Source organism: Oncorhynchus clarkii, chromosome 32 (genome assembly GCF_045791955.1).
Source record: "Oncorhynchus clarkii lewisi isolate Uvic-CL-2024 chromosome 32, UVic_Ocla_1.0, whole genome shotgun sequence".
Taxonomy (NCBI): Eukaryota; Metazoa; Chordata; class Actinopteri; order Salmoniformes; family Salmonidae; genus Oncorhynchus; species Oncorhynchus clarkii.
This window is the reverse complement of record NC_092178.1, coordinates 26,232,041-26,255,305: the sequence shown is the minus strand read 5'-3', so window position 1 is coordinate 26,255,305 and position 23,265 is coordinate 26,232,041. Positions and strand designations below refer to the sequence as shown.

Genomic DNA, 23,265 nt, shown 5'->3' with positions numbered 1-23,265 from the left:
CACTTCATATGGCTACAGACGTGAGTGCTAGGGGTCGGTAGTCATTTAAGCAGGTTACCTCAGTGTTCTTGGGCACAGGGACTATGGTGGTCTGCTTGAAACATGTTGGTATTACAGACTCGGATCGGGAGAGGTTGAAAATGTCAGTGAAGACACTTGCCATTTGGTCAGCGCATGCCTGCAGTACACATCCTGGTACTCCATCTGGCCCTGAGGCCTTGTGAATGTTGACCTGTTTAAAGGTCTTACTCACATCGGCAGTCTTCCAGGAACAGCATGTTTCAGTTTTATTTGCCTCGAAGCAAGCATAGAAGTAGTTTAGCTCGTCTGGTAGTTTTGTGTCACTGGGCAGCTCTCGGCTATGCTTCCCTTTGTAGTCTGTAATGGTTTGCAAGCCCTGTCACATCCGACTAGCATCAGAGCCAGTGTAGTACGACTCGATCTTAGTCCTGTATTAACGCTTTGCCTGTTTAATGGTTTGTCGGAGGGCTCCTTGAAAGCGACAGCTCTAGCTTTTAGCTCAGTGTGGATGATGCCTGTAATCCATGGCTTCTGGTTGGGGTATGTACAACAAAAAATGGTCAAAGGAAGCAGATGCTAAGCTACAGGACTGTTTTGCTAGCACAGACTGGAATATGTTCCGGGATTCCTCCGATGGTATTGAGGAGTACACCACATCGGGTCATTGGCTTCATCACTAAGTGCATCGACGACGTCGTCGTCACTGTGGTGATGAAGCCAATGACCCGATGTGGTGTACTCCTCAATACCATCGGAGGAATCCCGGAACATATTCCAGTCTGTGCTAGCAAAACAGTCCTGTAGCTTAGCATCTGCTTCCTTTGACCATTTTTTGTTGATCTAGTCACTGGTGCTTCCTGCTTTAATGTTTGCTTGTAAGCAGGAATCATGAGATTAGAATTATGGTCAGATTTGCCAAATGGAGGGTGAGGGAGAGCTTTGTTTGCATCGCTGTGTGTGGAGTATGGGTGGTTCAGAGTTATTTTTCCTATGGTTGCACATTTAACATGCTGATATAAATTTGGTTAAACGGATTTAAGATTTCCTGCATTAAAGTACCCGGGCTACTAGGAGTGCAGCCTCTAGGTGAGCGTTTTCTTGATGGCTCATGGCGGAATGCAGCTCATTCAATGCTGTCTTAGTGCCAGCCTCTGACTGTGGTGGTATGTAAACAGCTACAAAGAATACAGATGAAAACTCTCTCGGTAGGTAGTGTGGTCTACAGCTTGTCATGAGGTACTCTACTTCAGTCGAGCAATATCTCTAGACTTCCTTAGATATTGTGCACCGGCTGTTGTTTACAAAAATGCATGTACCGCCACCACTTGTCTTACCAGACGACGCTGTTCTATCCTGCCCATACATCGTATTTTCGGTCATAATGTAACATTTTGTACAAAATAATTTTAAAAAATAAGTTACAATCGCCGGGGGCACATAAAACGTCTTCCTTATTCTGACAAGGTAGGGTTGGTTTACAGAAAATAGCCCTATTTCGTAAAAGACCAAGTCCATATTATGGCAAGAAAGCTCAAATAAGCAAAGAGAAATGTCAGTCCATCATTACTTTAAGACATGAAGGTCAGTCAATCCAGAACATTTCTAGAATTTTGTACGTTTCTTCAAGTGCAGTCACAAATACCATCAAGGGCTATGATGAAACTGGCTGTCTTCAGACCACCACAGGAAAGGAAGACCCAGAGTTACCTCTGTTGCAGAAGACAAGTTCATTAGAGTCACTAGCCTCAGAGTTCAAGTAACATACACATCTCAACATCAACTGCGTCAATCAGGTCTTCATGGTCTAATTGCTGCAAAGAAACCACTACTAAAGGACACCAATAAGAAGAAGAGACTTGCTGGGGCCAGGAAACATAAGCAATGGACATTAGACCGGTGGAAATCTGTCCAAATTTCAGATTTCTGGTTCCAACCGCCATGTCTTTGTGAGACGCAGAGTAGGTGAACGGAGGATCTCCGTATGTGTGGTTCCCACCGTGAAGCATGGAGGAGGAGGTGTGATGGTGTGGGGGGCTTTGCTGGTGACACTGTCTGTGATTTCTTTAGAATGCAAGCATTCTGCAGTGATACACCATCCCGTCTGGTTTGAGCTTTGTGGGACTATAATTTGTTTTTTTAACAGGACAATGACCCAAAATACACATCCAGGCTGTTTGACTAAGAAGGAGAGTGATGTTGTTGCATCAGATGACCTGGCCTCCACAATCAGCCGACCTCAATCCAATTGAGATGGTTTGTGATGAGTTGGACCGCAGAGTGAAGGAAAAGCAGCCAACAAGTGATCAGCATGTGCTGGAACTCCTTCAAGACTGTTGGAAAAGTATTCCAGGTAAAGCTGGTTGAGAGAATGCCAAGAGTGTGCAAAGCTGTCATCGAGGCAAAGGGTGGCTACTTTGAAGAATCTAAAATATATATTTCATATGTTTAACACTTTTTTGGTTACTACATGATTCCAAATGTTTTATTTCATCGTTTTTTATTTCTTTACAATTTTTCTACAATGTAGAAAATAGTAAAAATGAAGAAAAACTCTTGAATGAGTAGGTGTCTCCAAACTTTGGACTGGTACTGTATGTCAAATAAGCACTTACCTCCACACAGAGAGAATACTGCTGGCTCTCACTCTCAATTTAGCCCCATTTTGTCAGCATATTAAAGTCTGACTCCTCAGGTCAGAATTGTATATTAGAATACATGCTGTCATGAGTGGGTAGAGTCCTATTGTCCCGTAGACTGCAGAAAAAAGTCCTGTCTTTCTTTATGATTCAAATATCAATTTGGCAATGGTCTATTCCCTCTAGCTTTGAGGGTTTCTTTTGGACAGGTGCTTTAGCTTCTTCTGACACTCTGGGTGAAGGTGGTGTGACTACTTCACTAACTCTACATGTTTCTTATTTCTCTTGCTTCTTCAGATGTATGCCAATGCTGAGGTATTTATCTTTCTTCCTTTTTTTCTTGGTGTTTTTTGGGGCAAATAATCTACTTCAATGCTCTGTTGCCTAATAGCCTTGATGCTTTGTTACTTTAGTGACACAATCAAACTCTGGCTGGAGTAAGAAGCTTCTCCACTCCCCTCAGAGTGGCCTTCACTCCTTCTCATGTACTCATCGACTGTGATGTCTCTTCTCCCTCCAGCCTGACCCCAAGCCTATCCCTGGCCCTCCCGGTCCCACCGGCTCTGAGGGGCCCCGGGGGCCACATGGAGAGGACGGCAGGGATGGTAGAGATGTAAGTCTACCCCATCCAAACTACATGTAGAAAGAAGAATTAACCATAGCGTTATGTAATTAACCATGCTGGATATTGCCTCAAACTACGTGAATTGGTAAGATATTTTAGACAGACAGTACGCACTTTTCTTATTTCTCTATTCTCAATGACTAGAATGGATAACAACGGTCTTCCTTTTTTCTTGCAGGGCCTTCCAGGTTCACCTGGCAGTGCTGGAACTTCTGTAAGTACGAGATGTCATATTATTAAATGTGTTTAATTCTCTAAGTATTTATTTGACTCTTTGTTGCCATCCTGTAGCTCAACCTCATTACTTACAATCAATTTAGCTGCAAAAATAGATCAGTGTCCTCTCCTCCACCCTGCCTGCCTCTTATCTCTCTCTCTCTCTCTCTCTCTGTCCTGATGAGAATTGCACATCTTTCATTGATTAAACACTGACTGGCACTGCCACAGTGTATCTTAGCAACAGCGGTGAGCGATGCAGACAGATGATAAAGGTGTTTGTCAGATTTTTTTGTGTACCGAGCCATACTTAGCTGTGGTTGTGTCTGCTCTATATGGCTGTGGTTATGTCTGTAACTAGGCTGTCTGTTGTATCTGTAACTCAGCTGTCTGTTGTGTCTGTTACTAGGCTGTCAGTTAAATCTGTTACTAGGCTGTCAAATCAAATCAAATCAAATGTATTTATATAGCCCTTCGTACATCAGCTGATATCTCAATGTGCTGTACAGAAACCCAGCCTAAAACCCCAAACAGCAAGCAATGCAGGTGTAGAAGCACGGTGGCTAGGAAAAACTCCCTAGAAAGGCCAAAACCTAGGAAGAAACCTAGAGAGGAACCAGGCTATGTGGGGTGGCCAGTCCTCTTCTGGCTGTGCCGGGTGGAGATTATAACAGAACATGGCCAAGATGTTCAAATGTTCATAATAAATAAATGACCAGCATGGTCCAATAATAATAAGGCAGAACAGTTGAAACTGGAGCAGCAGCACGGCCAGGTGGACTGGGGACAGCAAGGAGTCATCATGTCAGGTAGTCCTGAGGCATGGTCCTAGGGCTCAGTTTCTCAGAGAGAGAGAAAGAAAGAGAGAATTAGAGAGAGCACACTTAAATTCACACAGGACACCGAATAGGACAGGAGAAGTACTCCAGATATAACAAACTGACCCTAGCCCCCCGACACATAAACTACTGCAGCATAAATACTGGAGGCTGAGACAGGAGGGGTCAGGAGACACTGTGGCCCCGTCCGAGGATGGGTGTGTGTTGTATCTGTTACTAGGCTGTGTGTTGTATCTGTTACTAGGCTGTCAGTTAAATCTGTTACTCAGCTGTCTGTTGTGTCTGTTACTAGGCTGTGTGCTGTATCTGTTACTAGGCTGTTTGTTGTATCTGTTACTAGGCTGTGTGTTGTATCTGTTACTAGGCTGTTTGTTGTATCTGTTACTAGGCTGTGTGTTGTATCTGTTACTAGGCTGTGTGTTGTATCTGTTACTAGGCTGTTTGTTGTATCTGTTACTAGGCTGTGTGTTGTATCTGTTACTAGGCTGTCAGTTAAATCTGTTACTCAGCTGTCTGTTGTGTCTGTTACTAGGCTGTGTGCTGTAGCTGTTACTAAGCTGTCTGTTGTGTCTGTTACAAGGCTGTCTGTCGTGTCTGTAACTCAGTTGGCTGTTGTGTCTGTTACTAGGCTGTGTGTTGTGTTCTGTTACCAGGCTGTCTGTTGTATCTGCAACTAGGCTGTCAGTTCAATCTGTTACTCAGCTGTCTGATGTGTCTGTTACTAGGCTGTGTGTTGTATCTTTTACTAGGCTGTGTGTTGTATCTGTTACTAGGCTGTGTGTTGTATCTGTTACTAGGCTGTGTGTTGTATCTGTTACTAGGCTGTGTGTTGTATCTGTTACTAGGCTGTCATTTAAATCTGTTACTCAGCTGTCTGTTGTGTCTGTTACTAGGCTGTGTGCTGTATCTGTTACTAGGCTGTCAGTTAAATCTGTTACTCAGCTGTCTGTTGTGTCTGTTACTAGGCTGTGTGCTGTATCTGTTACTAGGCTGTGTGCTGTATCTGTTACTAGGCTGTTTGTTGTATCTGTTACTAGGCTGTTTGTTGTATCTGTTACTAGGCTGTGTGTTGTATCTGTTACTAGGCTGTTTGTTGTATCTGTTACTAGGCTGTTTGTTATATCTGTTACTAGGCTGTGTGTTGTATCTGTTACTAGGCTGTGTGTTGTATCTGTTACTAGGCTATTTGTTGTATCTGTTACTAGGCTGTGTGTTGTATCTGTTACTAGGCTGTCAGTTAAATCTGTTACTCAGCTGTCTGTTGTGTCTGTTACTAGGCTGTGTGCTGTAGCTGTTACTAAGCTGTCTGTTGTGTCTGTTACTAGGCTGTCTGTCGTGTCTGTAACTCAGTTGGCTGTTGTGTCTGTTACTAGGCTGTGTGTTGTATCTGTTACTAAGCTGTATGTTGTGTCTGTTACTAGGCTGTCTGTCGTGTCTGTAACTCAGTTGGCTGTTGTATCTGTAACTAGGCTGTCAGTTAAATCTGTTACTCAGCTGTCTGTTGTGTCTGTTACTAGGCTGTGTGTTGTATCTGTTACTAGGCTGTGTGTTGTATCTGTTACTAGGCAGTGTGTTGTATCTGTTACTAGGCTGTGTGTCATATCTGTTACTAGGCTGTCTGTTGTACCTGTAACTAGGCTGTCAGTTGAATCTGTTACTCAGCTGTCTGTTGTGTCTGTTACTAGGCTGTGTGTTGTATCTTTTACTAGGCTGTGTGTTGTATCTGTTACTAGGCTGTGTGTTGTATCTGTTACTAGGCAGTGTGTTGTATCTGTTACTAGGCTGTGTGTCATATCTGTTACTAGGCTGTCTGTTGTACCTGTAACTAGGCTGTCAGTTGAATCTGTTACTCAGCTGTCTGTTGTGTCTGTTACTAGGCTGTGTGTTGTATCTTTTACTAGGCTGTGTGTTGTATCTGTTATTAGGCTGTGTGTTCTATCTGTTACTAGGCTGTGTGTTGTATCTGTTACTAGGCTGTGTGTTGTATCTGTTACTAGGCTGACAATTGTATCTGTAACTCAGCTGTCTGTTGTGTCTGTTACTAGGCTGTTTGTTGGATCTGTTACTAGGCTGTTGGTTTGTTGTATCTGTTACTAGGCTGTGTGTTGTGTCTGTAACTCAGCTGTCGGTTGTGTCTGTAACTCATATGCCGGTTGTGTCTGTAACTCAGCTGCCGGTTCTGTCTGTTTCTCAGGGGGCCAAAGGGGAACAGGGGGAGATCGGTCTTCCTGGACACAGAGGCATGCCTGGCCTACCAGGAGCTGCTGTAAGCATCACTACCTACTACTGTACCACACCCAACACACACCTCTTGTTACACACTCAACCTCTATTTTGTCTTGTTGAGCAAGACAGGGTTGTTCTCTATCACCTAATTCATTGAACCGTTAACAGCAGCTATCCACCACTCAACTGATATTATTAGAATTCCAGCTGGTGGCGAGAGAATGTTTTAGTTTGTAGATTGTGTGAATCAAGGATTTCTTCTCTTTTTAATGAAGGGAATACCTGGTTCAATGGGCCCAAGAGGACCTGTGGGTGAGAGAGTGAGTTTTTTTTCTTACCAGAACCTACTAAAGAAACTGTCTTCCTAATAACTGTAACAGCAGGGACAATGTTAACTAATATCTGACTGCTCTGTGTCTAATAACAGGGACTTCAAGGTTTTCCTGGGCCAGCAGGCTCTCCCGTAAGTATCCACTATCTTTGTCATCTTTAGATCGTCAGATATTAATGGAAACATTTTGCTGACATGTATAGCCATGAAGCCATGGAACATGTCAGACCACTTCATTTCTATAGCTAAATAATATGATTTGTCTGATAGCGTTTTCTCTCATTTCCCAGGGACCTGAAACAGCTGGACCTCCCGTATGTACTACAAACTCTTCAACATATTTAGAGAAACTTCAACCCATGTTCTAAATGGCATTAAGACAGCATACAGTAGTTTAATCGAGCCCTACTTAGGGGCTATAGAATAATTGTATAACTTGTGTATGTCGCTCCCTACAGGGCCCACCTGGGAAAGCAGGAACTCCAGGAGATGAGGGGAACATTGGGCCTGAGGTCAGTGTTCAAATGAGGATCACATCCTACATAACTACAGTATATGACTGGTTAACAAGAACACATCCAGCAATAAAAACATACAGGATATGTTTCAAGTTTTCTTAGTCATATGTACAGGATTTGACAATACAACAATACAATATGTACAGGATTTTTGACAATAAGAAATAATAAAATATAAGAATATGAACATAAAGTAAATGGCTCAGTAGAATAGAATAAACATTTTAGCATAATGTGCTGCCTTCTGTACTGTTTCATTGGCCCTTTATAGTATATCCTGTGGACAATTTTGTTACTAATATATATGAGACTTTTCAGAAGTCTGAAATGTCTAGAAGGACATTTCAGGTGTTTGAGCTCTAAATGCAATGATCTATTGTTATCAGGGTGCCCCTGGGCCTAGAGGGGGTCTGGGTCTCCCTGGTCCCCCTGGTCTACCAGGACCACCTGGACCTGTGGTATGTACTGATGCTAACCTCTTACTTATGGATCTAACCTGAAATAAGTGAATTTAACATCTGTATCATCATGTGAATTGAGTCTGACCTATGTTTCTATCTGTTGAGGTTTCAGATGTAGCTTTGTCTCTTTGGTCTTTCCCATTAACCTAAGTCTTTTTTTAATCCATATTGTCATAAGAAATCTCTCCAAATATTATACTGACGTCTTAACCCTGATGTAGAGTGATAATCAGTATCACTCCTGCATTACTTGACACTGATTGCACAGCCTCGAACACTGGAGATCTTTGCTGTACTGTCTGTGGACATCTACACTGTGTTTGAGACGTCACTCCATAGAGATATGTGCTGTTTTACCTCTGTCACTCACTCTGCTGTGTTTTAGGGACCACCTGGGGCTGGCAAAGCTGAGGGGAGTGGGGAAGATGTGAGTCTCTTTTTTACCATCTTTCACATGGTTAAAACATCTTGCACAGTGTTACTGTAAATCATCTTTCACATGGTTAAAACATCTTGCACAGGGTTACTGTAAATCATCTTTCACACGGTTAAACCAACTTGCACAGACAGGGTTACTGTAAATCATCTTTCACATGGTTAAACCATCTTTCACAGGGTTACTGTAAATCATCTTTCAGAGGGTTACACTATCTTTCACTGAGATTCCTAAAGATTGGAAAGCGGCCCTCTTCAAAGGGGGTGACACTCTAGACCCAAACTGTTATAGACCTATATCCATCCTTCCCTGCCTTTCTAAAGTCTTTGAAAGCCAAGTGAACAAACAGATCACCGACCATTTTGGATCCCACCGTACCTTATCCACTATGCAATCCGGTTTCCGAGCTGGTCATGGGTGCACCTCAGCCATGCTCAAGGTCCTAAACAATATCATAACCGCCATCAATAAAAAACAGTACTGTTCAGCCGTCTTCATCGACCTGGCCAAGGCTTTCGACTCTGTCAACACTGTATTCTTATCGGCAGACTCAACAGCCTTGGTTTCTCTAATGACTGCCTCAGCCTGGTTCACCAACTACTTCGCAGATAGAGTTCAGTGTGTCAAATCGGAGGGCCTGTTGTCCGGACCTCTGACTGTCTCTATTGGAGTGCCACAAGGTTCAATTCACGGGCCGGCTCTTTTCTCTGTACATATCAATGATGTCGCTCTTTCTGTGTGTGATGCTTTGATCCACCTCTACGCAGACGACACCATTCTGTATACATCTGGCCCTTCTTTGGACACTGTGTTAACAAACCCCCAAAAGAGCTTCAATGCCATACAACACTCTTTCCGTGGCCTCCAACTGCTCTTAAATGCTAGTAAAACCAAATGCATGCACTTCAACCGATCTCTGCCCGCACCTGCCCGCCTGACTAGCATCACTACTCTGGACGGTTCTGACTTAGAATATGTGGACAACTACAAATACCTAGGTGTCTGGCTAGACTGTAAACTCTCCTTCCAGACTCATATTAAGCATCTCCAATCCAAAATTAAATCTAGAATCGGCTTCCTATTTCGCAAAACAAAGCCTCCTTCACTCATGCTGCTAAACATACCCTCGTAAAACTGACTATCCTACCGATCCTTGACTTCGGCGATGTCATTTACAAAATAGCCTCCAACACTCTACTCAGCAAATAGGATGCAGTCTTTCACAGTGCCATCCGCTTTGTCACCAAAGCCCCATATACCACCCACCACTGCGACCTGCATGCTCTCGTTGGCTGGTCCTCGCTACATATTCATCGCCAAACCCACTCGCTCCAGGTCATCTATAAGTCTTTGCTAGGTCTCCTTCCAGTTCTCTGCTGCCAATGACTGGAACGAATTGCAAAAATCACTGAAGTTGGAGACTTATATCTCCCTCACTAACTTTAAGCATCAGTTGTCAGAGCAGCTTACCGATCGCTGCAGCTGTACACAGCCCATCTGTAAATAGCCCATCCAACCAACTACCTACCTCATCCCCATATTTGTTTTTGTTTTTCTGCTCTTTTGCACACCAGTATTTCTACTTGTACATCATCTGCACGTCTATCACTCCAGTGTTAATTGCTAAATTGTAATAACTTCGCCACTATGGCATATTTATTACCTTTCCTCCTTACTTCATTTGCACACACTGTATACAGATTTTTCTATTGTGTTATTGACTGTACGTTTGTTTATCCCATGTGTAACTCTGTGTTGTTGTTTTTGTCACACTGCTTTGCTTTATCTTGGCCAGGTCGCAGTTGTAAATTAGAACTTGTTCTCAACTGGCCTACCTGGTTAAATAAATCAAAATCAAATCAAATCAAATAAAGGTGAAATAAAAGATAAATAAAAAAATAAACAATTTTTCACAGGGTTAAACCATCTTTCACAGGGGTAAACCATCTTTCACAGGGTTAAACCATCTTTCACAGGGGAAACCATCTTTCACAGGGTTAAACCATCTTTCACAGGGGAAACCATCTTTCACAGGGTCTGCTAGGTCAGGGGTCTCCAATCCTGTTCCTGGAGAGCTACCCTTCTGTACGTTTTTGCCCCAACCCCCATTTATAACTAACTTGGCTCAGTTTAATCAACCAGCTAATTATTATAATCAGGTGTGCTGGAGTAGAGTTGGAGTGGAAACCTACAGGACGGTAGCTCTCCGGGAACAGGGTTGGAGAGCCCTGGACTAAGTGCCTCAGAGCCTAATGTTGCTGCAATAACTACACTTCAGCTTAATTCACACGTCTTTTATAAACTGTTGTTGTTGCTGTCATTTAATGCTGACAAACCTGCATGTGGAAAATTGGTAGCTTAGGTGTTCTTCGGTTAGTAGCTATCGAATAGGAGGTGAGCCCCTTGCAGGTGTAGTGATAATGTAATGTCTGTGTCTGTCTGTTTGCAGTGCCCTGCTGCCTGTCCAGCTGGACCACAGGGAAGCCCAGGGCTACCAGGGATAAGGGTGAGGAATCTTAATGACAGAAACTGAGTGAGTACATACAGTGGCTTGTGAAAGTATTCACCCCCCTTGGCATTTTTCCTATTTTGTTGCCTTACAACCTGGAATTTAAATAGATTTTTGGGGGGGTTGTATCATTTGATTTACACAACATGCCTAACACTTTAAAGATGCAAAATATTTGTAATTGTGAAACAAACAAGAAATAAGACAAAAAAAAGCTGAAAACTTGAGCATGCATAACTATTCAATTACAGCTGCAAGTCTCTGGGGTATGTGTCCTTAAGCTTGCACATCTAGCCACTGGGGTTTTTGCCTATTCTTCAAGGCAAAACTGCTCCAGCTCCTTCAAGTTGGATGGGTTCCGCTGGTGTACAGCAATCTTTAAGTCATACCACTGATTCTCAATTGGATTGAGGTCTGGGCTTTGACTAGGCCATTTCAATACATTTAAATATTTCCCCTTAAACCACTCAAGAGTTTCTTTAGCAGTATGCTTAGGGTCATTGTCCTGCTGGAAGGTGAACATCCGTCCCAGTCTCAAATCTCTGGAAGATTGAAACAGGTATCCCTCAAGAATGTCCCTGTATTTAGCACCATCCATCATTCCTTCAATTCTGACCAGTTTCCCAGTCCCTGCCGATGAAAACATCCCCACACCATGATGCTGCCACCCCCATGCTTCACTGTGGGGATGGTATTCTCGGGGTGATGAGAGGGGTCGGGTTTGTGCCAGACAGCGTTTTCCTTGACGGCCAAAAAGCTCAATTTTAGTCTCATCTGACCAGAGTACCTTCTTTCATATGTTTGGGGAGTCTCCCACATGCCTTTTGGCAAACACCGAACGTTGTTGCTTATTTTATTCTATAAGCAATGGGTTTTTTCTGGCCACTCTTCCGTAAAGCCCATATCTGTGGTGTGGACGACTTAAAGTGGTCCAATGGACAGAGACTCCAATCTCCGCTGTGGAGCTTTGCAGCTCCTTCAGGGTTATCTTTGGTCTCTTTGTTGCCTCTTAGATTAATGCCCTCCTTGCTTGGTGTGTGAGTCTTGGTGGCCCTCTCTTGGCAGGTTTGTTGTGGTGCCATATTCTTTCAATTTTTTTTTATCATGAATGACGCTCCATGGGATGTTCAACGTTTCTGATATTTTTTTATAACCCAACCCTGATCTGTACTTCTCCACAACTTTGTCCCTGACCTGTTGGTCTTCATGGTGCCGCTTACTTGGCGCTGCCCCTTGCTTAGTGGTGTTGCAGACTCTGGGGCCTTTCAGAACAGGTGTATATATACTGAGATCATGTGAAACTTAGATTGCACACAGGTGGACTTTATTTAACTAATTATGTGACTTCTGGAGGTAATTGGTTGCACTATATCTTATTTAGGGGCTTCATATCAAAGGGGGTGAGTACATATGCATGCACCACTTTTCAGTTATTTTTTGAAATAAGTATTTTTTTTTCATTTCACTTCACCAATTTAGACTATTTTGTGTATGTCCATTACATGAAATCCAAATAAAAATCAGTTTAAATTACAGGTTGTAATACAACAAAATAGGAAAAACGCCAAGGGGGATGAATACTTTTGCAAGGCACTGTACCTGGCTTTGAGCATCAGAGCCCGTATCATCATTTACACCATTGGGGTCACTGGTTTTCTCTCAGATACCAGTATCTAATAATTGAATGGATTGATGTACTGTAGGGCTTTTCCAGATGCTCAAAGTGCTTTACATTTTAGGAGGAAACTCAGCGTGTGAACTACCAATGGTAAGAGCGTCTGATAGTAGTTTGTTGACATTCAGTCTAAACTGGATTGCTATGTCTTCTCTAGGGGCACAAGGGATTACCAGGTGATGATGGAGCTGCAGGGGAAGCTGGACAAAAGGTATGACAAGCAATCAATTCTCATGTTTAGTGAAGACGTTTGATGTTTGACAATGTGCTTAAGTACAGGACATTGGGTGGTTAGGATGATTATGCAAGCATACAAATCGCTACCTGCTTTTAATCAGGGCAAGGTGTCTGGTAACATGACCGAATACAAACAGTGCAGCTATTCCCTCCGCAAGGCTATCAAACAAGCTAAGCGTCAGTACAGAGACAAAGTAGAATCTCAATTCAACGGCTCAGACACAAGAGGCATGTGGCAGGGTCTACAGTCAATCACGGACTACAGGAAGAAATCCAGCCCAGTCACGGACCAGAGATGTCCTGCTCCCAGGCAGACTAAATAACTTTTTGCCCGCTTTGAGGACAATACAGTGCCACTGACACGGCCTGCAACGAAAACTTGCGGTCTCTCCTTCACTGCAGCCGAGGTGAGTAAGACATTTAAACGTGTTAACCCTCGCAAGGCTGCAGGCCCAGACGGCATCCCCAGCCGCGCCCTCAGAGCATGCGCAGACCAGCTGGCCGGTGTGTTTACGGACATATTCAATCAATCCCTATACCAGTCTGCTGTTCCCACATGCTTCAAGAGGGCCACCATTGTTCCTGTTCCCAAGAAAGCTAAGGTAACTGAGCTAAACGACTACCGCCCCGTAGCACTCACTTCCGTCATCATGAAGTGCTTTGAGAGACTAGTCAAGGACCATATCACCTCCACCCTACCTGACACCCTAGACCCACTCCAATTTGCTTACCGCCCAAATAGGTCCACAGACGATGCAATCTCAACCACACTGCACACTGCCCTAACCCATCTGGACAAGAGGAATACCTATGTGAGAATGCTGTTCATTGACTACAGCTCGGCATTCAACACCATAGTACCCTCCAAGCTCGTCATCAAGCTCGAGACCCTGGGTCTCGACCCCGCCCTGTGCAACTGGGTACTGGACTTCCTGACGGGCCGCCCCCAGGTGGTGAGGGTAGGCAACAACATCTCCTCCCCGCTGATCCTCAACACTGGGGCCCCACAAGGGTGCGTTCTGAGCCCTCTCCTGTACTCCCTGTTCACCCACGACTGCGTGGCCACGCACGCCTCCAACTCAATCATCAAGTTTGCGGACGACACAACAGTGGTAGGCTTGATTACCAACAACGACGAGACGGCCTACAGGGAGGAGGTGAGGGCCCTCGGAGTGTGGTGTCAGGAAAATAACCTCACACTCAACGTCAACAAAACTAAGGAGATGATTGTGGACTTCAGGAAACAGCAGAGGGAACACCCCCCTATCCACATCGATGGAACAGTAGTGGAGAGGGTGGCAAGTTTTAAGTTCCTCGGCATACACATCACAGACAAACTGAATTGGTCCACTCACACAGACAGCATTGTGAAGAAGGCGCAGCAGCGCCTCTTCAACCTCAGGAGGCTGAAGAAATTCGGCTTGTCACCAAAAGCACTCACAAACTTCTACAGATGCACAATCGAGAGCATCCTGGCGGGCTGTATCACCGCCTGGTACGGCAACTGCTCCGCCCTCAACCGTAAGGCTCTCCAGAGGGTAGTGAGGTCTGCACAACGCATCACCGGGGGCAAACTACCTGCCCTCCAGGACACCTACACCACCCGATGTCACAGGAAGGCCATAAAGATCATCAAGGACATCAACCACCCGAGCCACTGCCTGTTCACCCCGCTATCATCCAGAAGGCGAGGTCAGTACAGGTGCATCAAAGCTGGGACCGAGAGACTGAAAAACAGCTTCTATCTCAAGGCTATCAGACTGTTAAACAGCCACCACTAACATTGAGTGGCTGCTGCCAACACACTGACACTGACTCAACTCCAGCCACTTTAATAATGGGAATTGATGGGAAATGATGTAAATATATCACCTGCCACTTTAAACAATGCTACCTTATATAATGTTACTTACCCTACATTATTCATCTCATATGCATACGTATATACTGTACTCTATATCATCGACTGTATCCTTATGTAATACATGTATCACTAGCCACTTTAACTATGCCACTTTGTTTACATACTCATCTCATATGTATATACTGTACTCGATACAATCTACTGTATCTGTCTATGCTGCTCTGTACCATCACTCATTCATATATCCTTATGTACATATTCTTTATCCCCTCACACTGTGTACAAGACAGTAGTTTTGGAATTGTTAGTTAGATTACTTGTTGGTTATTACTGCATTGTCGGAACTAGAAGCACAAGCATTTCGCTACACTCGCATTAACATCTGCTAACCATGTGTATGTGACAAATAAAATTTGATTTGATTTGATTTACATGTGAGTATTTGTGCTCTTCCTATGTTGCTAATCCACAGGGTGAGCCAGGACCATCTGGGGTGCAGGGCCTAACAGGCAAGATGGGAGATGATGTAAGAACCGTACTTGCTCTGGAAGATACAGTTGAAGTCGGAAGTTTACACTAAGTTTACACTAAGTTTGGAGTCATTAAAACTAGTTTTTCAACCACTCCACAAATTTCTTGTCAACAAACTATACTTTTGGCAAGTCAGTTAGGACATCTACTTTGTGCATGACACAAGTAATTTTTCCAACAATTGTTTACAGGCAGATTATTTAATTTATAATTCACTGTATCATAATTCCAGTGGGTCAGAAGTTTACATAAACTATGTTGACTGTGCCTTTAAACAGCTTGGAAAATTCCAGAAAATTATGTCATGGCTTTAGAAGCTTCTGATAGGCTAATTTACATCATTTGAGTCATTTGGAGGTGTTCTTGTGGATGTATTTCAAGGCCTACCTTCAAACTCAGTGCCTCTTTGCTTGACATCATGAGAAAATCAAAAGAAATCAGCCAAGACCTCAGAAAAAAAATTGTACACCTCCACAAGTCTGGTTAATCCTTGGAAGCAATTTCCAAATGCCTGAAGGTACCACGTTCATCTGAATAAACAATAGTATGCAAGTATAAACACCATGGGACCATGCAGCCGTCATACCGCTCAGGAAGGAGATTAATTACTTTGGTGCGAAAAGTGCAAATCAATCCCAGAACAACAGCAAAAGACCTTGTGAAGATGCTGGAGGAAACAGGTACAAAATTATCTATATCCACAGTAAAACAGGTCCTATATCGACATAACCTGAAAGGCAGCTCAGCAAGGAATAAGCCACTGCCACTAAAATCGCCATAAAAAAAGCCAGACTACGATTTGCAACTGCACATGGGGACAAATATCGTACATTTTGGAGAAATGTCCTCTGGTCTGATGAAACAAAAATAGAACTGTTTGGCCATAATGACCATCGTTATATTTGGAGGAAAAAGGGGGATGCTTGCAAGGCGAAGAACACCATCCCAACCGTGAAGCACGGGGGTGGCAGCATCATGTTGTGGGTGTGCTTTGCTGCAGGAGGGACTGGTGCACTTCACAAAATAGATGGCATCATGAGGTAGGAACATTATGGGGATATATTGAAGCAACATCTCAAGACATCAGTCAGGAAGTAAAAGCTTGGTCGCAAATGGGTCCACTCACCGTGGGAAGCTTGTGGAAGGCTACCTGAAACATTTGACCCAAGATAAACCATTTAAAGGCAATGCTACCAAATACTAATTGAGTGTATGTAAACTTCTGACCCACTGGGAATGTGATGAAATAAATAAAAGCTGAAATAAATCATTCTCTACTATTATTCTGACATTTCACATTCTTAAAATAAAGTGGTGATCCTAACAGGCCTAAGACAGGGAGATTTTTACTAGGATTTTGTCATGCCCTGACCTTAGAGATTCTTATTTATTCTCTATGTTCCGTTAGGTCAGGGTGTGACTCGGGTGGGAGAATCTATGTTTTCTATTTCTTTGTTGTTTTGCCTCCCAATTGTTTTGCCTCCCAATTCTTTGTTGTGTGGTTCCCAATCAGAGGCAGCTGTCTATCGTTGTCTCTGATTGGGGATCATATATAGGTTGTCATTTTCCATTTGGGTTTTGTGGGGAGTTATTTTCTGTTTAGCTGTTTTGCCTGACACAACTGTGCGCTTTCGTTTTTTTCTACTTTGTTATTTTGTTGCGGTGTTCAGTTTATTAAAAATCATGAACACCTACCACGCTGCACCTTGGTCTCCTTCTTCAAACCACGAGAGCCATTACAGATTTAATGTCAGGAATTGTGAAAAACTGAGTTTATATGTATTTGGCTAAGGTGTATGTAAACTTCCAACTTCAACTGTACCAACACATATTGGATGATCTATTCTACCTCACTGTCTGATAATGAAAATCCCAATGTCTCTTGCTTTGTCACTTATATACTTCTGTTTTTCTGTTCCAAGCTGAACATAGATAATGAGCATACCGACATGTTACATAGGATTTCTGCCTTAAGCGCAAAATGTGTATCTTGCGCATTCAAAGATGGTACATAGGATTTCTGCTTCAAGTGGAAATTGCTCATACAACCAGCCATTTATAACTGATGAATGTGTTTGCTGCGCACCACTGTGAATCATATGAAATATAATTCCTTTTAACGTCTGTAATACATTCCAGGGACAAAGAGGTCCAATTGGTTTTCCTGGTACTCTTGGAGAGAAAGGAGACAGGGTAAGGGTTTAAAACCATATTTACTGCACGTCTTATTGACGTTTTACTCAAGTGTTTAAAGTCTTCAACTCACCATCTGTGTTGTCCGCTCCACTCAGGGTCCCCCTGGTTTCAATGGCATCCCAGGACCCACCGGACCACCGGGATCTCCTGTAAGCACTACTCATTTCATTAACTCAGTCAATTATAACTGCCATTTTCAATGTCCTTAGGCAAACTGAAGGACAGACGGTGGTTGACATCACCTAGGGCTGAAAAGTGTTTTCCAAAATGTCTGCCGTTATGTACTGTAGTGACTGACCACTTGTCTTCTTTTAGGGTGTGGAGGGCAGTCGTGGACGTCAGGGTCTGGAGGGAGATAAAGGTGATGATGTGAGTGTTTCCTCTCTTCTACCTCTAGAGGTTTTTCTTTTTGTTTGCCTAAAATTGTTTCATGGTTCATTGCATGTGTGTTTTCTTAGGGAGCGATCGGTCCTCAAGGAGATCAGGGTCCTGTTGGAGCAAAGGGAGACACTGTGAGTAAAGAAACAATACAACATAAACAATGACCTTTCCAATAAGTTATCAGATGCACGTGAGATCCTTTTGTATTGTTAGTTGTATAGTTAGATTCCCATGAATAATTAACATTTTGCAACATCTTATCTCTTATGAGTGTGATTATGATGCGGAGTGGTGTTGTTGTTGTGATCAATGATGAACTGTGATTACAGGGTACTCCTGGGGAAGACGGCATGGGTGGACTCCCTGGAGTGGATGGAGCTAAAGTTAGTCTACACTTTATGACTACTATAGAATATATCCAGTCTTACAAGATCTGTCAAGAAATCAACCGTTTTTCCTATAAACATCCCTGTCATCTTTCCAACAGGGAGAGGCTGGCGTTCCCGGGACTGTTGGAGTCAGGGGTATCGTCGGAATTCCAGTGAGTGTAATATTAATCTGGGACATTTGTCTTGGAATATTACTCATTTACAAACATTGTTGTAGATTATATGACCTTACAAGGTTTTGCTGGTATTTAAAAGAAAGCAAAAGCTGTGAAAATCAATAGAGTGGTTCTCTCCCAGTCAAACCACACCGCAGACCAGATGAATAAATCATTTAGACGCAAACAGCCAAGCGGAAGGAAAATCCAATAAAACCACAACCTTCCCATCATAGCCTGTCTGGCTGCAAGGTTATACAGGTCAGAGGACATGGCAGGGAAAACAGAATCAACAGAAACAACACAACAAGGAAGTAGTCTATCCCTAATGTCGTAGTGCTTTCAAAAATAACAATATACTGTACGGTATTCTGAGGATATCCTGTGTCGTTTCTCTAGGGGTTACCAGGAAAACAGGGGCTAGTTGGAGCTGGAGGTGCCAAGGTGAAGTCTGTGTGCGTGTGTGTGTGTGTGTGTGTGTGTGTGTGTGTGTGTGTGTGTGTGTGTGTGTGTGTGTGTGTGTGTGTGTGTGTGTGTGTGTGTGTGACTGTGTGTCTGCCTGTGACTGTGTGGGTGCAGGCCTGTCTTGGGTACAGTTTAATTCGTTGTGTTTGTCTATTGTAAAATAGTATGTTTTTTGTACAGGGTGATACAGGAGATGACGGACCAGTAGGACCAATCGGAGTTCCTGGGAAGACAGTGAGTATCAAATTTCACACTTCAGGGTTTACTATCACTCAACACTGCTAGCCATGACTGTGGATCCATATTCTACTGACGCTGCTGAAGATGCTTAATAAGACTGTCGTGGTTGTTTAGGGGGCAACTGGACCAGCAGGAGAAGATGGACAACCAGGAGACAAGGGAGCTTCTGTAAGTTGACCATATGTAACATTTGATTATAGTTCAACTGCTTATAATAATTGGTTATTAAATATACATGCCAGTAGTCATTTCTTATTCATATATTAAACTAGGATTGTCAAGCATACTGCTCTTCAATAACAACCCCTATCTGACGGTAACAATGAGCTGATAGCTAACCTCACATAAACCCACCAGACAGATACACCAGAGTATCTTTAGTAACATTTCCTTTATCCTGCATCACTCTCCTCAGGGTGAGACAGGAAAGCAGGGACCAGTGGGGGTCACAGGTGATACAGGCATCCAGGGTGACAAAGGGGACAAAGGTGACACTGGTGAAAAAGGACTGAAAGGTCACACTGGATATAAGGGAGACCAGGTAAGTTCTGATGTGTAGCTTACTGTTTTGGTAATAGTTGTCTGTTTGTAAATGAAGGGGTTTGAATGACTTCTAATTTCCTGTGCCTCTAATTTCTTGTTCCTAGGGTCCTATTGGTCCCGTTGGCCCAAAGGGAAGTGAAGTAAGTCTATGGATTCACGTCAATACCATATATCATGTCAATGATGATACAGTATGCGTTTGCAAGATACAGTATCTGTATTGACAATCTTACTGCTGTCCACAGGGTGATCCAGGTCTTATAGGCGATTCTGGAGTCAAGGGAGACCAGGTATATGTTCTACTGAGAGATACATTTGATCTAGCTTTAGTATTCCCCAGTATTTGTAATAACTACAATGGTCCTTATTTAATCTATTGTTGTTTCTATAGGGTTCTCCTGGTGTTCCTGGAATCAAAGGAGAGGTACAGAACAATGTTACAAATCAATTGATTGACTGATTGATTGATTGATTGATTGATTGATGGGTGGAATAATTGAATCCGTTATGGTATACAGTTAACATTGAAGTCATGTTGCATTGTCCACTCGCCTCTAGGTTGGAGAGAAGGGCATGAAGGGATATACCGGGGAAGATGGTAGACCAGGGCAGCCAGGTCATGAAGGTTTGACCGGTCCCCAGGGAACCAATGGACTGGAGGGAGAGAGAGGGTTAACTGGATCACCTGGGCCTAGGGGCCTACCTGTAAGTACCTTCTTCCATGAAGTGAACGAAGACTGTACAACACAAGTACTAAATCATCCTCTAGAATACTTTTAGGAATGGAGTGACATATAAATGTTTTAGTGTTGATTCATATACTTTTTCCACTTTCAAATCCAATAGGGTCCTAAAGTGAATGATATCAAACTTCGCGAACTATGCTCAGCAATTGTTGAAGGTACGTGAAGATTGTGTACACACTGTAACATTTGTAGCTCAAGGCAGTCTGCCATGTACAGTAGGGTGCTTTGTCAAATGGACATTTGAATCATTCTCTCCATCTAGAACACTTGGCAGAGTTTAAGAAGGAGGTACTGAAGAAACCAGCAGCGATCGGGGCCCCTGGAATGGCAGGACTGCCGGGCCCTCCAGGTCCCCCGGGCCCAGCAGGGACTGTAGGAGATCCAGGCCCCAGAGGACTGATGGGAATGAAGGGACCACATGGATACTTTGGGTTACCAGGTACACCTGGAAAACAAGGTAATGGGGAATCATGCATCAATAACTTACTAGATAAAAGGTGAAATGTATAAAGAACTGATCATTCAAATGGAATACTTGGACCATCTTGAAAATGCCCATTTCATTGTGTACAGTGGAGAACATAGAAACTACAACTAGAAAAGTATAGACTCATGCTGGCACGCTGGTATAATGACCTTCTATTTGTCCATTATAGTGTATTTCTGTAGACGGTCTACAGCCGTACTAATGTACTGCAATGTATTTCTTAATGAAACCTTTTAGAGAAATACAGCATTGTCTGGCCGACCAGCTCCATTGTGTCCACAGTACTGTAGCTTAGTGCTCTGAAAGAGCTTGCACATCCAGCACTGAATCAGACAACACAGCACTTAAAGCCCTCTCTGCCAAATCCCTTTAATTGCATCCCTGTTGTACGCACGCACCCGCACCCGCACACACACACACACACACACACACACACACACACACACACACACACACACACACACACACACACACACGCAGGCACACACACGCAGGCACAGGCATACAGACACCTCCTGTGGAGATAATAGCCCATTTCAGACAGTCAATGTAAAACATGTGAAAGGAAATGTCTTCCTCTTCTCTGTAGGTGACACTGGTGTAAAGGGGGATACAGGACATAAGGGAGAAAAGGGAGTGGGAACCCCAGGAAGTCCAGGCGAACCAGGCCCACAAGGTAACTCCACCCCTCACTCCATTATTTTCTTGCCTAAGACCTGAAGACTTTAGCTCTTCAAGTTTATGCGAAGGCTTTATCTCAGCAGGCTAACACAGTCTGGTGCAGCTCAAGAGACCTGGGTGCGAACCCAGTCGGTCACACATTGACATGAGTGGATGTTGTTCAGTACCTGTTTTCGTCATCTCCCTAATCCTTTGTCTCTCTCTCAGGTGTGGCTGGCAGCCCTGGCATTGGGAAGGACGGTAAAGATGGACCTCCCGGTAAAGACGGTGTTAATGGTAGCCCAGGTGCCTCTGGTCCCAGGGGAGCTACAGGAGCCCCAGGCTATTGTGACCCCTCAGACTGTATAGGCAGGCCCCCACCTCTCTACATGATGAATGGGGGGAAGAAATCCTCCAGCTACAGGAAGGGGCCGTGAGGAACACAAACAGGAGCTCAGAACACATTCCAGGAACACATTCCATCTCTAGCAGCAGCAAGAGAGACATGAGGTACCCAGTTCCCAGGGGTAATACATGGGAGTCTTTACGTCTCCATCATCGCACCACAGAACCAAAGAAAAACACAACGAGAAACAGAGACAAGGCAAATGTCATTTGGAATACTGTATAGATACTTCTCAAGCTTCATCTTTTAGACTGATGCATCGTTTTTTTGTAGAGAGAGCTTATCTGATGTTGTGCTTTCTAAGACAGCTGCTATTGATTTTAAGCTAGCCTTTCAGCTGACGAGTGGCCCATCATGGCCCAAGAGCTGCCCCAAAGACCAATACAAAACTAGACAAACTTGTAAAATGACCATATTGTTCAATTCATGCTGTTCAATTTATATCCACAGCTTCAAGCTTTACTCTCTCACTCAACAGACATACTGTATGTTGGGCAGACAAACAGGGCACTATGTTGGTTTTCAAGTAATACAAAGGTAAATACTGTGCCTTTTTCTTCTATGCATGTACTGTTTAATTCCTTGTCATCAAAAACGTCCTCTCCAGCACAATGTACAGTACGAAGCTCAGCCTTTCACAAATAACAAAACTGCAAACTTTGCTTTGGAATCATTCATTTTCAATGTTGATCAATAAACAATGACAGAAGAAGTCTACTACCGTCACGAGCCATAAACCGATATTGGTAGTTCATGTTTTCATTCAGTCATTTGATCATAGGATAATCTATGTTAGACAGTATGTTTTTCCCTGTTTTGTTTTCTAACAATGTAATAAACTGATTAGTCTGGGAAATATTTCATGTTAGACCGGTGAGTTGTTTTTATGAATGTAAATACAGCTAGCTTTACCTTTAGTGAAGCATTTTAGAACAAACCATTAGTCCATGTTTTATGTTGGTCCTTCGATCCGGGTATAACAGGCATTCACAGAATACCAACATGCTATACAGCTTCAAGACTTTACCATTTGAGAGCTGTTTTGTGGCATCACGATTACCACAGAGAGTACTGTCTGTTGAAGCTGTTGCAGCCAGGGGACGGACCAAGACCACCAAGAGACCAGTTTGGTCAGTCTTTGTTACAGACGTCGCAGGGTCGTCTGGTCCACTGTTGCCTAGTTACTGAGAGAGGAGAGTCAACATCCCATTCTCTGAGTCTATACACCAGAGATTAATTTATTGAGTCAATATGACCTTTATAAGGCTGGCTGTTGGCTGTAACCAGGAGATTGGGCTGCTGCAGGCTGGAACTAGCCTCCCCATCCTCCCCCCTCCCCCTCTTTAACCCCCTTCTCCCTTCCTCAACAGCATCTATTTGTCTTCATAGGTCTAATCATGGATCTACTGGCATCCCATAGAATAGTAGATTGTCCATAAAATACTAACATGCTAAAGTTCCATAATGGATCA

At 43.4% G+C, this 23,265-nt stretch overlaps 1 protein-coding gene across 1 annotated transcript in view; it reads left to right on the top strand.

The window, feature by feature from the left end:
- LOC139391921 (collagen alpha-1(IX) chain-like) overlaps positions 1–21,824 on the top strand; it is a 38,173-nt gene extending 16,349 nt beyond the window's left edge. The window contains exons 8-38 of the mRNA XM_071139530.1: positions 2,955–2,972; positions 3,178–3,270; positions 3,461–3,496; positions 6,532–6,603; positions 6,839–6,883; positions 6,991–7,026; positions 7,185–7,208; positions 7,353–7,406; positions 7,799–7,870; positions 8,259–8,300; positions 10,759–10,815; positions 12,651–12,704; positions 15,067–15,120; positions 17,265–17,318; positions 17,417–17,470; positions 17,637–17,690; positions 17,780–17,833; positions 18,032–18,085; positions 18,190–18,243; positions 18,646–18,690; positions 18,892–18,945; positions 19,066–19,119; positions 19,367–19,492; positions 19,599–19,634; positions 19,740–19,784; positions 19,886–19,918; positions 20,053–20,199; positions 20,341–20,395; positions 20,503–20,697; positions 21,317–21,403; positions 21,616–21,824. Of these exons, the coding sequence (XP_070995631.1) occupies positions 2,955–2,972; positions 3,178–3,270; positions 3,461–3,496; positions 6,532–6,603; positions 6,839–6,883; positions 6,991–7,026; positions 7,185–7,208; positions 7,353–7,406; positions 7,799–7,870; positions 8,259–8,300; positions 10,759–10,815; positions 12,651–12,704; positions 15,067–15,120; positions 17,265–17,318; positions 17,417–17,470; positions 17,637–17,690; positions 17,780–17,833; positions 18,032–18,085; positions 18,190–18,243; positions 18,646–18,690; positions 18,892–18,945; positions 19,066–19,119; positions 19,367–19,492; positions 19,599–19,634; positions 19,740–19,784; positions 19,886–19,918; positions 20,053–20,199; positions 20,341–20,395; positions 20,503–20,697; positions 21,317–21,403; positions 21,616–21,824 (2,067 nt within the window). The remainder of the gene's footprint in view (positions 1–2,954; positions 2,973–3,177; positions 3,271–3,460; positions 3,497–6,531; positions 6,604–6,838; positions 6,884–6,990; positions 7,027–7,184; positions 7,209–7,352; positions 7,407–7,798; positions 7,871–8,258; positions 8,301–10,758; positions 10,816–12,650; positions 12,705–15,066; positions 15,121–17,264; positions 17,319–17,416; positions 17,471–17,636; positions 17,691–17,779; positions 17,834–18,031; positions 18,086–18,189; positions 18,244–18,645; positions 18,691–18,891; positions 18,946–19,065; positions 19,120–19,366; positions 19,493–19,598; positions 19,635–19,739; positions 19,785–19,885; positions 19,919–20,052; positions 20,200–20,340; positions 20,396–20,502; positions 20,698–21,316; positions 21,404–21,615) is intronic.
- The last annotated feature ends 1,441 nt before the right edge of the window (positions 21,825–23,265 follow it).